At 32.3% G+C, this 16,646-nt stretch overlaps 1 protein-coding gene across 1 annotated transcript; it reads left to right on the top strand.

Annotated features, from left to right (window-relative positions):
• Window positions 1-3,557: 3,557 nt before the first annotated feature.
• LOC124530039 (epidermal retinol dehydrogenase 2-like) lies at window positions 3,558-16,182 on the top strand. Its single transcript, XM_047104018.1, has 7 exons — window positions 3,558-3,664; window positions 10,196-10,334; window positions 10,806-10,957; window positions 11,404-11,581; window positions 13,449-13,634; window positions 15,402-15,584; window positions 16,056-16,182. Coding segments are annotated over exons 1-7 (921 nt in total). The 5' UTR covers window positions 3,558-3,662; the 3' UTR covers window positions 16,137-16,182.
• The last annotated feature ends 464 nt before the right edge of the window (window positions 16,183-16,646 follow it).

Below are 16,646 nucleotides of genomic sequence, written 5' to 3' on the forward strand. Positions count from 1 at the left end.
GAAATGTGAAAACGGAATGTGTCTTTAAAGTGATGTTATCATTTTCTTCAATTTTGGAATTCTTCGCACATCTGAGTCATATTCGGCCAGTCTGTTCGATATGTTTATCGCACCATTTTTACTATGAATTATCATTTTCAAATCCAGATCTCCTTGATAGTCGACATTTGTGCCCTTCACAGTACTCAACGCGTCTAGGAGAGTTGTCTATGTGATAATGAAGTTTCAAATAAATCCTTAAAAATATTTTTTTTTGTCTTGTCACATTTGTGCGATCAAATAATTTATCGAAAAATAAACATTCATTTAATAAATGTTGTTTTCTTCTACGTATTTTATGTTCACAAAGTATTTTAAAATACGTTGTATACAGTATACCATTTCCAGAATTATTTATATCTGAAATACTTAATTTAAAAGTATCCTGAATTTCCACATATTTGTGTGAATCTACGATACTTTTACTACGTGTATAATTTGATAATTATACATGTAGTAAAAGTATACATAACTCAATAGGTAGTGATCTATTGAGTTCGTAGTTTTGTTTTGTCACTTAACCGGAATTAACCATCTAGGCGTCTTGGACTAGGTATGCATTCGGCATTACAGACTGCTGCAACTCCGAACAGTGCCTTCTATAACGGCGCCCTATTTATGCAGACCCTTTGCCTATTTTACTGTCTCACTCACTAAAACTTAAACGCAGGTTCACTACTGCAAATGCGTTGCCCATTAACGATAAACACTAAACACAAATACAAATAGTGCAATATATGTTTTTAATGATACTAGCATGTAAGTATTGTATTGGAATCGAGTACTAGGGGCTCAGCGGAATCTTAACAAGAGCAAAACGAATTAACAATAGGCCTGCCCAGTCTGTCTATTCTTGCGCCCCCGAGAGTCTACGCCCTGTGCCTGGGATCCGGTGGCACCGCCATATTTACGCCACTGACTCCGAACGCTGGCACTCGCAGGGTATCCTTGTAATGAACAATGCATCAGGATTATTAAGAATTGTTTAATAAAAAATCTCTTTGAATTCGCCACACAATTGGAGAATTCATACATTGCATCACATATTATATAGAACTAATTTTTCACTGTTTATAAAAACAATCATTTTTATCAGTTCATAATCGAATTATTAAACACATCAGAACTGAGAACAGTCTTCTATTTTAAAAGTTTGCTTAAAATTATATGATAATGATATTTTTTTCTGTTGTTAATATGCATTTTTTTATTTTGAGGCAACAGCCCTGTGAATGTTTTTTATCAATATAAATGCCTACATAAGCCATATACGCTTAAAAACATTTTTGCTAATAATTCATAACAGGCACTTTTACTCAATATTAAAAAAAATGCAAGCATGGGCGTCTATGGACATAAAGGAAGGACGCGACCAAAACATCGGTTTTCTGGAATGGATTGTGTGTCGATATAGCAGGTAAATATGTTACTTGTGAGATTAAGTCAGACAGAGTATGGAAGAAGAAGACATGCAGCGCCGACTCCAAGTAAAATTGGAATGAGGGCAAGAGAATGATGTGTTTGAAATTAGCAATTTAGTTTAAACTAACCGTGCACTGTGGTTTCACGTTCCTGCTTGAAAGATAAGAGTTTTTTGTAGTACGAACATATAAAGACAAATCTTGGCAAGTGAATATAAGTTTCTGAGTACTGTCGATATAAAATCTCCGGTCAACAAACATTCAATAAATGCTCTATTTTTATAATATTAATCTCAACACTGTCTTTCCATACACTGTACCTTCGGGTTACCCTCACCTTGTCTCACGAGAACCTATTGCACCGTACCACTAGTAACATAACCAATAATAAGTATCGTATAAGCAAATATGTAACATTTTTGCATTATCAGGGTCCCGTGAGACCGAAGGACCTGGGCATGTGCTCCGGCTGTTAATGTATACTATTGATAATTATTAACATTAGTATCTATATTTACACATACACATCATTTTTCCTCCAAAATATTCATTACAATCAACAGGATAGGGTTTTATTAAATAACTCACGAACGTGTTATGCCTAATTATTTATTATAATAATTAATTATAATGTTAAAGTGAGTTTATTTGTTACGCAATATTTAATAACTCGACTCATTGCCATCCACTCCAGTTGTGGACCATGTCGCTGTCACAGAAGGAGGTGGCACGCCGATTCCCTACGGAGTACCATCGACACGAATGCTCGCAGGTAGTAGGAAGTGGTGTCAGAGTTGCCGGACCAGGATCTGCCTATAACTACATATGGTGTTTATAACGCTTATGTTTACGCTTACCTCTAGTTCTCAAGTCACTGTGATTATCACTGATCCTGTCAAAATAAGCAACATTACTTTGAATATACACTGTTTCTTGGACGTCCCATTGCATAATTTGTTTTTTTTATCTCTTGTTTATTTAAGCGACACGTAAAATATTTTTATTAATACATTTACAAGCATTGCTTTAAAATTAGACATTCGCTCGGAGCAAGTATCTCTTTCGTTGTATTATCTTGAATAATGCGTTATCAGACAACGTTATCAACCGCTATATAAATATTTTGATGGTAGGGACAGTATGTCTGTGTATTTTAACGCGAACCATCTTTTGCACGTTTAATTTAAAACTTAAGTACTATTTAAGTGCACCTTTACTTGTTTGACAATTTGAAAATTAAATGAACTAAATGTATGATGATACGCCGCGACCTTATTTTATTATTAAGTAACGTTCACACAATTCAAGTCGAGCTTATGAAACAAAAGCGATTTTAAACTGACATATAATCTAATTGATCCAAAACAAATTAATTAAAACGTCGTCTAAATTAAGATTATTTGTTTTTCAATCACAGATAATAAATACCTTTTAGTTTTAGTAAGTTTGCTTAAATATATTTTCAGAAGAGGTAAAAACTACTGAAATACAAAATATGAAAATATACTTACTGCATAAAAATAATTGCAATACTAAAAAAGATACAACACAATATCAGAAGTTAAAATAAAAATAACCAATGTTTCTTATTACGCTAATAAGAAAATCGATCTTTTACCAATGATGATAAATGGAACGATACATTATTTACCGAGAAATAAATAGACACACGCACAACGCACTCATATAACACCATTTTTATATACACACAACATTATAATTGTTTTACAATATTATCAATATTAAGATATTTTGTAGAATACCTTCTTTTTAAATTATGAATGTTTGGAAATGAACGTACTTGTGACGCACGGCTCACACCTCAATGTCAGATTTGCACTATTTACGATACATGCATAAAATTATAATTAACATCACAATCATAAGAATAATATTAAAAAAAAAAAAAACAATATAACCTCCATACAGATATTTTATATACACCGCGTTTTTTTTAAAATAGACGCTATCGATTACTAAACTTTCTATAAATAAACCATTGGTTCGTGGCGTGAAGTTTGTTACGAATTGAACAATGTTTCTAAACTTTTAAGATCAATAAAAGTATTATACGTTAAATTATTATCAAAACGAATCCAAAGTTCATAGCTTGTATTACAAACATCGTTCAGTTATCAGTTATCAACTTCATTATTATGTGAATTTCCTTAAGAGTGCCGGCAAGCAAGCACGTATTTAAAAATGTAAGTTATTTTGGTTTATTATATTTTATATTCTGTACACTTAACAATAGTAAAATTCATGAAATTTTCATATATTTTTAGAGTGTAAACATTGAAATCGGTTCATTAATTAAAACAATTATATTACATTTATAATATTTGTCATTTACTATGTAATATATATTTTCATGTTTATTGTGACCCGAGATAGCCGGGATACTAATTGTACACAATGGGTTAGTACACGTGTATCTTTGCTGATTTTTCATGTGTTTATTTGAGTATTATAATGCATCTCATTCTCCTCGCTAAATGAAATCTCCATGTGTCGGAAGAAAATCTGTTACACATGTAAACACCGATGAAATTCTTTGAAAAACCTATTCCATAAGCTACGAACCTTCTTCTTAAATCGAAAGAGAAGAACTAACCCGGCAGTGGAAGATTAGTGGGCTTAAAAAAATTAATACGTGCTAAAAGTAAACTACATGGAATCTTTTAATAGAATACTCCTCTACCTTATCTTTAAAGACCTCATTTAAGGAGCACAATACAACTCTGCTAGTAAGGTAAGGCCTAAAAAGCCAATGCGATTTGTCCGAATCATGAAATCGTAAACATAATTGACAAATGAAGAAGAGTAAAGTGTTAAATAATCCAAACAATTAGTTATCAATATGATGAAGCTACCATTGATTTATAAGTTTCGTGTGTTATTACATTAATATAATGCATTAAAGTAAAGTGACAAGTTGAAAATATTTCACTTTTGGTTAAAGCCCTCCACTTCTTCTCCTCGTGAGGAGGAGAGCTTGGAAGTATTGACTCATTCCCCCGTGATGTTCTAATGCGAACGTGTTCTGTGCGTGTAATACTTTTAAAAGAAAAGTCCAATTTTGAAAGATTGTCCATAAAGTCGGTATGTAATAACTGAGTTACAAGAAATTTGTGCAAACCTGCTGTGTAAAAAAACTTGGTGTGGTGTTTTAGTAAAGAAGTCCAACAAATTACTTTAATGTGCCTAAAGATACCTATTACTTGAAATATCATAAATGAATAACGACAAAAATCACATACAAAAATTTTATACCTATGTGAATTTTGCGGGATTGAAAATTAAAATCGAATACCTATATCAAAGTATTTTTGATTCAAGACAGTTTTTATAAACATTTTTGTAGGGTTTGTGGTATTATAGGGACGGATTAAAAATATAAAAAGCAACGCCTTTCTTAGACCTCTTTTCTATCTCTAGATGACCAAATTATTTTTTTTCTACCATAACGCTTACTAATATACCATTCGTCTGTTTAAACAATAGTATATATATTAGGCTTCAAAAACTTTCATTAATAATGAAAGTCCCATTTCCACTATTGGGTCTGCCTAGAGTTTTCATGCCGTATTGGCGTCCCTAGGTCTATTTATACTACCAACCCAAATTAGATTCTTCTAGACTTTTATAGATTTATACTCGAATTTAATGTCATGTCATGAATGGATATTAAAGAATGCAATTTCACGCTTGTTTATTATCTAACTGTTCTTGTATTGTGTATCGCCAACTCCAAGTAACACCAGCTTAACCGTTTAAACAAATTATTTCTCAGTGTGACTTATTTTACATCATATATTAAGAATCAACATCATTTAATTACATTACAACGGATCGATGGTCGTACTGCCAACCCCATAAACGTTAATTTCTCAAGTCACACTGGTAGACACGGTCACCACCCATTGTATGGCGCCATACAAACAATTGAGAAGTCTGAGATAATCACTAAATTCCTCAGAAGGTAAGGTACCTTCTGAAACTCTTTTTTGGTAAGAGCAAGAAAACTCTTTTTTGGTAAGAGCAAGATCACCAGATCGCTGCTCGCCCACTTTGAGGCTTTTGTGGAACTTAAAACAAGGCTGACCACTGGTCAGAGACATTGACGCTATACGAAATATTAACGATTAAAACAACTCCACAGCAAAGCCATCTTTGGAAACCAATATGTTATAAAAGCTTATGTCGTGCCCTTCATCTAATTCTTTAATTCGAGAACACAACAATACAAAGTATTACTCCTTGGCGGTATAATATGAAAGGTTGATAAATATGAAAATCAAAGTCCAAATCTGAATTACATTATCCGATATTTGGACTTTGTCACACTTGATAACATCAAGTCATCAAATACTTTACCGCCAATTACCAATTAGCTGTACGGTTGGACAATGGACTCTATGGTTTGAAGGGCGAGTTAGCCAGTGTAATTACAAACACAAATCATATCATTTTATATACGCGTACCATAGTCAGCAGCGTATAGGACTGACAGTATAAGAAATGATTTATACCTTTGCCGGTTTTTATGAGCGAAGTTGAAAATAGAATCGGCGGTGTTTCTTTACAATTACATTCCGTTATCTTATTATAACATACACACAACATTTTTGTATAAAAATAGAGTTCATGAAAAATGCTTGATAAGATTAATCGTATATAATCGTTGTAAAATGTGTGTTCATAATGATATTTGTGAGTCTCTGTCTCATATTTGTTTTATAATATTTGGGTCCGTCTTTGCACCAAAAATCTCTGGATAGAAGATTAAATTATAAAACCATAATCAATAGCGTCAAATAGAAATTCCGTGTATAAAGTAAATATGTAATATCTTCGCCCAAATAAAATAGTAATAATTATTAATAATATTATACACTTACAAAACAAGTAACACAGATAATTGAACTGCATAATTTAAAAATTAAACTTTATTTTAAGTGAATTGCCTATTACATGAATATGAATGAAAATTTTAATACTTGATAGTTAAAAGGGTCGAACTCCATGCTTTTTACAGTTAAGATGGTACTGTAAGATTTCAAAATCAAAATATACTTTATTTAAGTGGGCTTCTACAAGCACTTTTGAATCGTCATTTAACAATTAAGTGAAGCTACCACCGCTTAGGAAAGTAGATTCTACCGAGAAGAACCGGCAAGAAACTCAGTAGTTACTCTTTTTCAACATTTAAAAAAAATACAGTCATGTTTGTTAATACAATTATTTAAAATAATATATCCTGCCTGGAAGTCAACAGGTATTAATTCCACGCTTTTTTATCATCTACAAAATCTTGTATCAGATAATACGCTTTTTTTTCCAATGTATTTTTTATAAACGATCTGCGGAATTTTATTATAGAAATGGATACCTTGCCCAAAGAAAGATTTATTGACTTTGCCGAGTCGGAAACTTGGCGTTATAAGCTTATCCTTACTTCTAGTGCATATACAACGATTATCACTGATTTTATCAAAGTCATCAATGTTACTGTAAATATACATGATATTCTTGTAAATATATTGCGACGCAACAGTGAGTATTTCTACTCTGTTAAAAACATCCCGAAGAGAGTCTCTAGCTCCAAGATTATAAATAAACCGGATTGCTCTCTTTTGTAAAATAAAGAGAGATTAAATATCTGAAGCGTTACCCCAAAGTAATATGCCATATGACATAATACTGTGAAAATAACCAAAATAAACTAAACGAGTGGTAGCAATATCAGTTAGTTGTCTAACTTTTCTAACCGCGTATGCTGCGGTGCTGAGTCTTCCTGTTAGGGACGAGAAATGGGGACTCCACGGAAGTCTGGAATTCAATTCTATTCCTAAGAACACCGTAGTATCGGTTACATCAAGCGGGCCACCTATTAAAGATATATTATAATTTTGGTTTCTAACATTGGGTAGGGTAAAAACTACACATTTTGTTTTTTGAGTATTCAAAACCAAATTATTTACTTTAAACCAATCTTGTATCTGTGATAATGCACCGTTCACATCGTCATAGTCAGTTTTTTTCCTGTCAACCTTAAAATCAGTGAAGTATCGTCAGCAAACAATACTATATCACAAATACCTTTAACAAAAAAAGGAAGGTCATTTATATATACTAGAAATAGAAAGGGACCCAAAACTGAACCTTGTGGAACACCCATTTTTAACGTAGATCCAGTAGACTTTATTCCATTAATGAAAACTTGCTGGATTCTTTCACTTAAGTATGAAAGTAAGTAAGTAAGATTTCCCGCAGCTGTTTAATACCCGAAGAGTTAATAAACTCTCCTGAAAATGTCTCTGAGAGCAATTTTACTTCATGATTATTTAAGTTGCTCTACAGCGTAATAAAGAGAGTGTTGGCCTGGGGTGGCAGATTTAGAGGGGTGGCTAATTTAGAGGGGTGGCTAATTTAGCCCAATTTGCCTTACAAAAATTAAAAAAAAAACTTATAATCATATGTATACACATTACGTCCGTAATACTTATACTCGTTACTATATAGCAGGTTGGAAAAATAATCTAGTAACTGACAGAAATATCACCTAGTTTACAATCATACTAATAACGGGAAAAAAGCGATGTACTGAGGACGTTAGAACACAAATCATAAATGTCGCAAAAAAAAAGTAGGGGCGGCAAAAATTGAATAGCCTACTAGCGACAGATTTTTAAATCCGCCACAGTTTTCTTTTTTTTTTTTAAAGGAAATATTATGGCAAAAGTTCGTCGTTGCAGTATTAAAATACAGATAATAAAGATTCCTCATATTTTTTGACATAATGTACTTCAAACTGCAATCAGTAAGCGTGATGGATACGAGACAAGATTAATTCGAATGTTTTTAAGGTCAGCTACCTTGATACAGTACAAGTCATTTCATAATATCAAAGATAACACACAGATGGAATTGTATTGTGATTACTAATTTTTGATAAACAGTTATTAATTTGTGACGATAAGATGATTATATAAATATTTTAATCTTACAGAAATAAGTCAAAGTCAAAAGTTCATTATACTGATTGTTTTGTACGGAATACTTTCAACGGTCAATGATTTTCAAAGTACAAACATATACGATTAAGATATATTTATAACATTGAGGCCTTATCTATTTACAAATAAGAATTAAAAATAGTTATTGTATAAATTATGACCACGTTTGGGGCAAGAATGTTACTATAAAAGAATTAACCAGCTCTCCTTTCATTATGGCGAAGTGTAACATATTGAATTCGTTAAATTTCTATTAATAGGAAACTATTAGGAAATGCTATATCTAGACCCAGGTTGAGATATGTCATTTCCTAAAAATTGTCTTATAGTTATTTCGTCTATTTAGAAAGAGTAATCATTCGGTTTTTTATTTATTTTTTGTTTTCTCTAAACACATAATGACTCATTTCCACAAAAGGAATGCAGCGATATTTGGAATCTACGAAGCCAAGCATAGACTTATTCTGAAGGACTAACAATAACTTTGAAAGTGCTGGAAGTCTGAAAATCTGACAATATTTATAAGCTTTTGCAATCGTATATCGATTTCCTAAAGTATTATTAGATAAAGGGAAAACAATGAACAATTATTTAACGAAAGCATTTTTATTTTATTCGTCTAAATATTAACGTCATATCTCCGTGCCCTGTTTCCATTTTAATCGTCATATCTTAATGACAATAAAATTAATTCATTAAATTTCAGAACATTGTCTATCGAGTTCATTGAAAAAATACATGCATTATTTATGCGTTTGTTTTTAGTATATACATTGACGTAAATACATTTTTATTAATAATATATACAAAGAAACTTGGTTAAGTGGGACCTGGATAAGTGAAATACCTCCATAACTGGAACTCACGCTGCGTTCCATCACTTTGGCATTGAATTACCTTTGTAGTGGGACGAAGCAAACCTCTATAACTGGGATTTATTATTTTGTTTGTCATTACAATAACCTCTAAAAATGAGACAGCAAGTGATTTTATGCCTAAACTTCTGTTACTGAGATATCATTGTTTTGTATTTTTACTAACTTTTTCTTTTTCTACATCAATATCAAGCTTTAACTTATAAAGGTGTTTTTTTGCAAAATGTCAAAGCGCCCCTCTGTATCTTATGATAGATGTTTATTTATACCTGGGTATCTGCGACACTGGGTTAGTGGAATACCTCTATAACTGAAATATTGCAGGTCCCTTGAAGTTTCACTTAACCAGGTTTCACTGTATTATATAGTTGCCTCTTTGTTTACAAACTTACAATGTTACTACAGGCATAAGATACATAACATCTTAGTTCCCAAGGTTGGTGGCACATTGACGATGTAAGGAATAGTTAATATTTCTTACAGCGTCATTATATATGGCTGATGGTGACCACTTACCATCAGGTGGCCCATATGCTCGTCCGCCAACCAATACCATAAAAAAAAGTTATTTACTTAACTTGACTGAACTTAAGTTTGACTGGCACAGCTCTTTTCTCTTAAGCTCTTTGTTACATACCTGTTTATATTATTATGACTTCCGGTCACAACTTCGTCGGCGTGTTTATGTGTCTTTACCTTACGAATTTTTCTGTACAAAAAATAAACTCACATTTATAAAGTTACTTTAAATAATTATGATGAAAGTCCGCTCCTTGAGGTCGTAACACGGGGAATACTCGGGATTATCTGAAAATTAAGCAATAATGGTATCTGTTCTCAGGATCGATATACAGGGAGCAATAAGCCTTGTGTTTGAGTTCCTTTGGACCCTGATCAAGGTGAACTATGAAACTATTCGAGGAATGTGGAGGGTGATCGTTCCTCCCGAACCAAAGGACGTTAAGAATGATATTATATTTGTAAGTATATTTTAACTATTTTACACTTGGTGAAAATTAATTTCATGTAATTTGAAGTTGTGCATGTCAATCTGGATAGGTTTCGGCTACTATATATATAAGCAAGCAGCAATTCTTCGTATTATTGGGTTCCTATTTGGACAAAAGACATAACATCTCAGTTCCCATGGTGGCACTTTGTCTTTTGGCAGCGTCGACCACTGATCATCTGTCAGCCCATTTGACCGTCTGCCTACAAAAAATCTAGTGTTAATATAATATAAACTGTATAACTCCAATATTAGAAAGAGTAAGTACACTGAAAGCAAAAGTATAGGTAACTGAACATATATATTGTTACTTCAATTTATTATTATCACTTTCATCTTATTTGTACACAGCCTATTTTTAAAGTACCTCTTTATTGATATTATGCAGAAGTATTGAGGGAACTTGATCTTAAATAACTATTTTGATTGTGAAATACATTAGATAACTGGTACCGGCCATGGCATCGGTCGCGAGGTGGCTTTGCGCTTCGCAAAACTCGGCGGAACCATTGTGTGTGTTGACATCAATGCGAGTAGTAACGAAGAAACTGTCAAACTCATCAAACAGGAGAAAGGAAAGGCACATTCCTATCAGTAAGTTACGTCATAGGACTTATTGGAAAATGTAATATTTAATAACTAAAGATTTGGAAGTATTCGAAAACAAAATTAAAAGATTTGGAAACGTTTATTATTATGTAAACGTTTACAATTCAATAAATAAGTATATACAAAGCTTATATGACTTAATCTAAACAATAAAATTATAATAAAGAAAAAGAAATCATTAAGTACATTTAATTTTTGTTCATATTTTATTACAGAAGTGCGAAAACACGTAAGTTCTCTGTTGCCTTAATCTGATATTCCAATGGGATAGTATTCTAACACGGAATGGATTCTAGTATGTTTGTATGCTTCCCAACTTCCAGTTACTATGAAGTATACCTAATGGGGAACAACTTTTTAGTAGCCATCAACGGGCTTCAAGCTTATGAGCCTTCAGTTTTAAAATTTTACTACTGTAAATATTTTTAAAGGTGTGACGTCACTGATCGCGCAGCCGTAATGCAGCTGGCAGAGAGAGTCAGTCGTGAAGTCGGTGACGTGTCTATTCTGATCAACAATGCTGGCATCATGCCTTGCAAGCCTGTCCTCAAACAAACCGAGCAAGAGATTAAGCTGATGAACGATATCAACATTAACGCTAATCTATGGGTGAGTTAACCGTCCACTTAACACTTGCTATATTTTTATCCCTTATGCGATCCTAAACAATTCATATGTTATGTTGAAACTAAGGGGAGGATTCCATGTAAGCCCAAAAGGGGTTCTGGTACAAACAAACATGTGTATTTTCCAGTATTTAACACGAGTTATAACGCGCGGCTTCATTCCTTTTACGTTGGATGTTAGGTTTAGAAAACCTCTATATTAGGTTTCAAGCATTATAGCAAATATCATCATATTTTGTTTAGTATTTGTTATGACCGTGAAAGACAGAGTTACTTTAGCATTTATAATATAAATAGTGATAAATAGAGTAGTTATTAATATGTATACATAAAATTTTCGAACTCATTTTCAGAATTTCCTCGTCTTATATACATAATAATAGTAATCAAATATTTTATCTCGTAATCAGCTTCTGTATTCGTGACTTCGTTAATATATTTTAATTATTTTTAAGTTGAGATTTCGTAAATATTCAGTTCTATCGCATGAGGTCAAAACTCTTGAGAGATAAAAAGTACCAAACGTACGTGAACATGACAACTACTTACAATCTTGATAATTTCAAGTTCCACTATTAAACTATTTTTCAAATAAAAAGTTTCTGTGATTATTTCAATACAAAAAACATTTCAATTAAAGATAACGTTGTTTGTAGCTTGTACTGTTCAAGTTGATGACCTTATTGTAAAAGAATATTAAAATATATTTTATCAAAATATATTATACATTTATATTTGTTAAGCAAATGCATTAAAAAATCATCATCGTCCAATATTAATGACAGTGAGTACTTATGCTAAGTATCCACAGTATTCATGGGCGTAACTATCACAGGCCAAATCGGTGCACCGTAAGATGCGGTGTGGCTAAGAGCAACGCATCAACATACATAAAAAATAAGACTTGTTTCTATGCATTAAAAATAAATGAAGTTATAACTATATATATATATATATTGTGATGCGTTTTTGCACTGACGCGTAATAACGCGCCGTAGTTTTTCTAAGCTTGAATACGCCCTAAGGGATTGACTTAATTATGTTTAGGAGCATTCGGTTTGTATGTACTTCACCCGACACATGCAAAATTTCCTACGACATTTTTCTTCACCGCTTACCACGAATAAGTACCAAGACTAACAGGTTTTTTGGTCAAAATTGAAGTGTCCCAACAACTGCGCTATCTCCAGCATATGGGCAACGCATATCACATTAACAGAATATACATAAATACAAGGTTTGACTCGATATGACTAATACTTGTTTGTTGACAAAAGGTCATAAAACATGAGAGATAAAAATAATCCGATACATTTAAATGTTGCTATCTTAGCTGTTAATACTATGTTAAAGTGGTTGTTATTCTTTTTTTTAAATATTTCTTCTATGACCTAATACACATACGAATAAAATTTTAAGTATTTTTTAATTATAATTTTTTATCTTAACGAGTAGAAGAAACATTTCGATATTTTTATTTATTTATGACGGTCAAATTTGTGGCTGGTAATTTGGTGTTCTGGGTTCAAGCCCCAGGCTTGATCGATGAAAGTTATTAAGTTATGTTGTCGATATATTTTCAGTTGTTAACTTGCTTTTGTTAATCCTGCACCTCATTTCTTTCCTGTCGTTATAAGAGAGGAAATTGATAATAATCTCAAGTACCTTTCTATTTCTTTCACATTCAGTTTGCTCAGGTCTACTATATAAAAGTTCTTTTGACCTCGGCAACAACATGCCAATATAAGACTTATATTAAATAATCAATCAATCAAACATCGATTATAATAATAATTTCATTTATGACCATTATCGAGGTTTATGATATTTTAAATTGGTAATTCCAACAGACGATCCAAGCGTTCCTCCCATCGATGATGGCCCGTAACCACGGGCACATTGTGGCGATGTCGTCGATGGCAGGTCTAATGGGGCTCACCAATTTGGTCCCGTACTGCGGCTCGAAGTACGCCGTCAGGGGCATCATGGAGGCTCTCGCAGTGGAACTCTCAGATGATCCGAGACAATTGACTGGAGTAAGTTTCCTTCTTATTTACAAACATATCTTATTTTTATAACTTAGTATTCAATGAGAAAATAATACTAGGATTCATCTCACGAGGTCATGATTTGTACAGTAACTATATTCATGAATGAAATGAAATATGCAATGCCTTAGAAAGAGCACTCCTAATATTGTTTACAAATAGGCTTAAATAACCTAAAGGTTCAAAATAGGTTATAAAAATGTTGTATAATATGATACGCTTATTGCTCCGGGCTGCTATAGTGTAGCATATGTTTACCTTTATTAAAACAATGTCGTCAAAAAGGCACCCTGGAAAAAATAATCGAATGGCTAATTTTTAATAACCGTCTACTCAGCTAATCAATTTTGATTGAGGGGACAAGAAGGAGTGATTTATGGAATTTATCGTAATTTTATTCTATGATATCTGACAGATTTGTTTAGCATACTAAAATATATTTCTACTGTATGTAAATGAAAACACATCGCAGAATACGGTCGTTTAATAACAAAACGTGATATACGACGGTGACTTTATCTATTAAAAATAACATTATAAAGGACACACGCATCAAAATAATTTATCACCGCAATTTGGAATCCAATACATTTTTCGCGTGAGATACGAAGTATCACATCACCGAACTATTAGTAAGAAAATAATTTCCCCAAATTCAACGTTCCAAAAGTTCAACAAAGGTCCAATTTACATAATTATCAATTATTTTAGATAGTTATGTGATATTTAAAGCATACGATAGTAGAATCGATATCTGAAACAAATAAAACTAATTTAATGATGCCTATTCGATAAGATACTGAATCATCCTTTAAAATATAATAATAACGTTTTAATATCTACTATGAATCTTTATAACACGATTTTATGTACAGCAAACTTAAATGAAAAATAAATCATAGTTTCTGAGATAACGAACACCTCCAAAAATACAAACTTACTAACGTTATAATACAATCTAAAATAAAAATATTCTATATGTTAAAGAATAAAAATAGTCGTTAAGATTATAAATATTGCTTTTAAATATGGGTATTATTTATTTTCATAAGTTAGATTAACAGCTGAAAGAATGAACGGCTTATCAGATATTAACCTCACTCAGTTGTAAATCATTGAATATGCGTATTAAAATATTTGAAATCTTTATTATTTATTTAATTTGGTCAATGTACGAACACCTTTAGATAACATTAAAATTAATTCTCTTGATATACTACTGTGAATTAATATCTAAGAAATTATTTATATTAAGGCTTACTAACTAATCTAGATAAATATTAAAAATAGTTAATAAATCATGACCGCGTTGCATGGTATATAGTCACAACAGCCGATGCCTTAAAAGAAATTAGAACAAAAATATAAGGTAAATTGCACGTAATTGAATTGGTGTTTCGTAAAAGCTAATTTTAAAAGTATAACTTTCAACAACAAACAACAACAAAAACAGCCTGTAAATGCCCACTGCTGGGCTAAAAGCCTCCTCTCCCTTTGAGGAGAAGGTTTGGAACATATTCCACCACGCTATTCCAATGCGGGTTGGTGGAATGCTCATGTGGCAGAATTTCTATGAAATTTGTCACATGCAGGTTTCTGAGATGAATTATAAAGACAAATTAAGCACATGAAACAGCGGTGCTTGCCTGGGTTTGAACCCGCAATCATCAGTTAAGATGCAGGCGTTCTAACCACTGGGCCATCTCGACTCTTTTATAATTATATAAGATATATAATTGTATAACTTTCACACAGATCAAATTAACGACAATCTGCCCATACATCGTGGATACTGGTCTTTGCAAGAAGCCTCGCATCCGGTTCCAAAACCTAATGAAGGTTGTAACCGCTGGTGAAGCTGCCGATATGATCGTCGATGCGGTTCGCAGAGAGATCGTGGAGATTTCTATTCCCCATGAACTACACTATTTAAATCGGGTAATTTTAACAGACTTCTCTTTTCAGAGTTTATCTATTTATCTATTTAAAGAGAGATCAAGCGACGACGCCGGTCAATTCTAAGGGAGATCAAAACAACGCAGGACATTTTATTAATATGCAGAAGTGTGTATGCAAATTGCAAATACACTTATCCATATATATTTCAGTACCGCGCGCAGCTCTCGCGCATGGCACTCTGCAGTCATGTCGAGTGCCACCCACCAACGACTTAATATCACAAAAGCTGCCTAATACAGAATTAATAACAAACACAGCTAGTACATATATACATACATACATACTAGCTGTGCCCGCAAAATTGTACGCGTTTGAATTTAACAAAAAATATATATATTATTGTTGACTTAAAGTGTATACAAACAATTGCATTGAGTAAAAAAAGTCTATTTTAATATTACAAACAGACACTCCAATTTTATTATATATATAGATTAATTATTTTTTCAGTATATCTATCGCTTGCTGCCTTACCCCGCCGCTCGCACTTGGAACGCGTTCTTCAACACCGGTGTCGACGCACACGACTAAACATATTTTTTATATTTAATAAATCACTAATTATAATTAATTTAAATAAATTGTTCTATTTTTGTATTTTTTATTTTGTGACTTTTTTTCACTGTCCTGGCGTTTTTCTCACATGTGTTCATGCAAATCGTTGATAAAAATGTGACCCAAGCATCACTAAATAAAGATTATAATATAATTAAAACACGTACACAACACTCTTCTTAAAAATCCAATAATATACAAGATTCATTCATTCATTTAAATTAATTAGAAAAAAAAGATTAGACTTGTAAAAATTTTGTATCAGAAAGTTCTGAAGTCACATACGCAGACTTCTGAATTTCACTGCGCATCAAAAGTTATATTAAAGAGACGCTACACTTTTTTTAGTAATTAAGTTTATCAATAGTAGCGTTACCTGGGACGATGCGATACTTTCGAAAAATCTTGCACTAATACCTAATTGTAATAACAGTAACATATGAAATACAACTTAACATATACAATATAATTATAACATAATAATTG

This window comes from Vanessa cardui, chromosome 1 (genome assembly GCF_905220365.1).
Source record: "Vanessa cardui chromosome 1, ilVanCard2.1, whole genome shotgun sequence".
In the NCBI taxonomy this organism is placed as follows: Eukaryota; Metazoa; Arthropoda; class Insecta; order Lepidoptera; family Nymphalidae; genus Vanessa; species Vanessa cardui.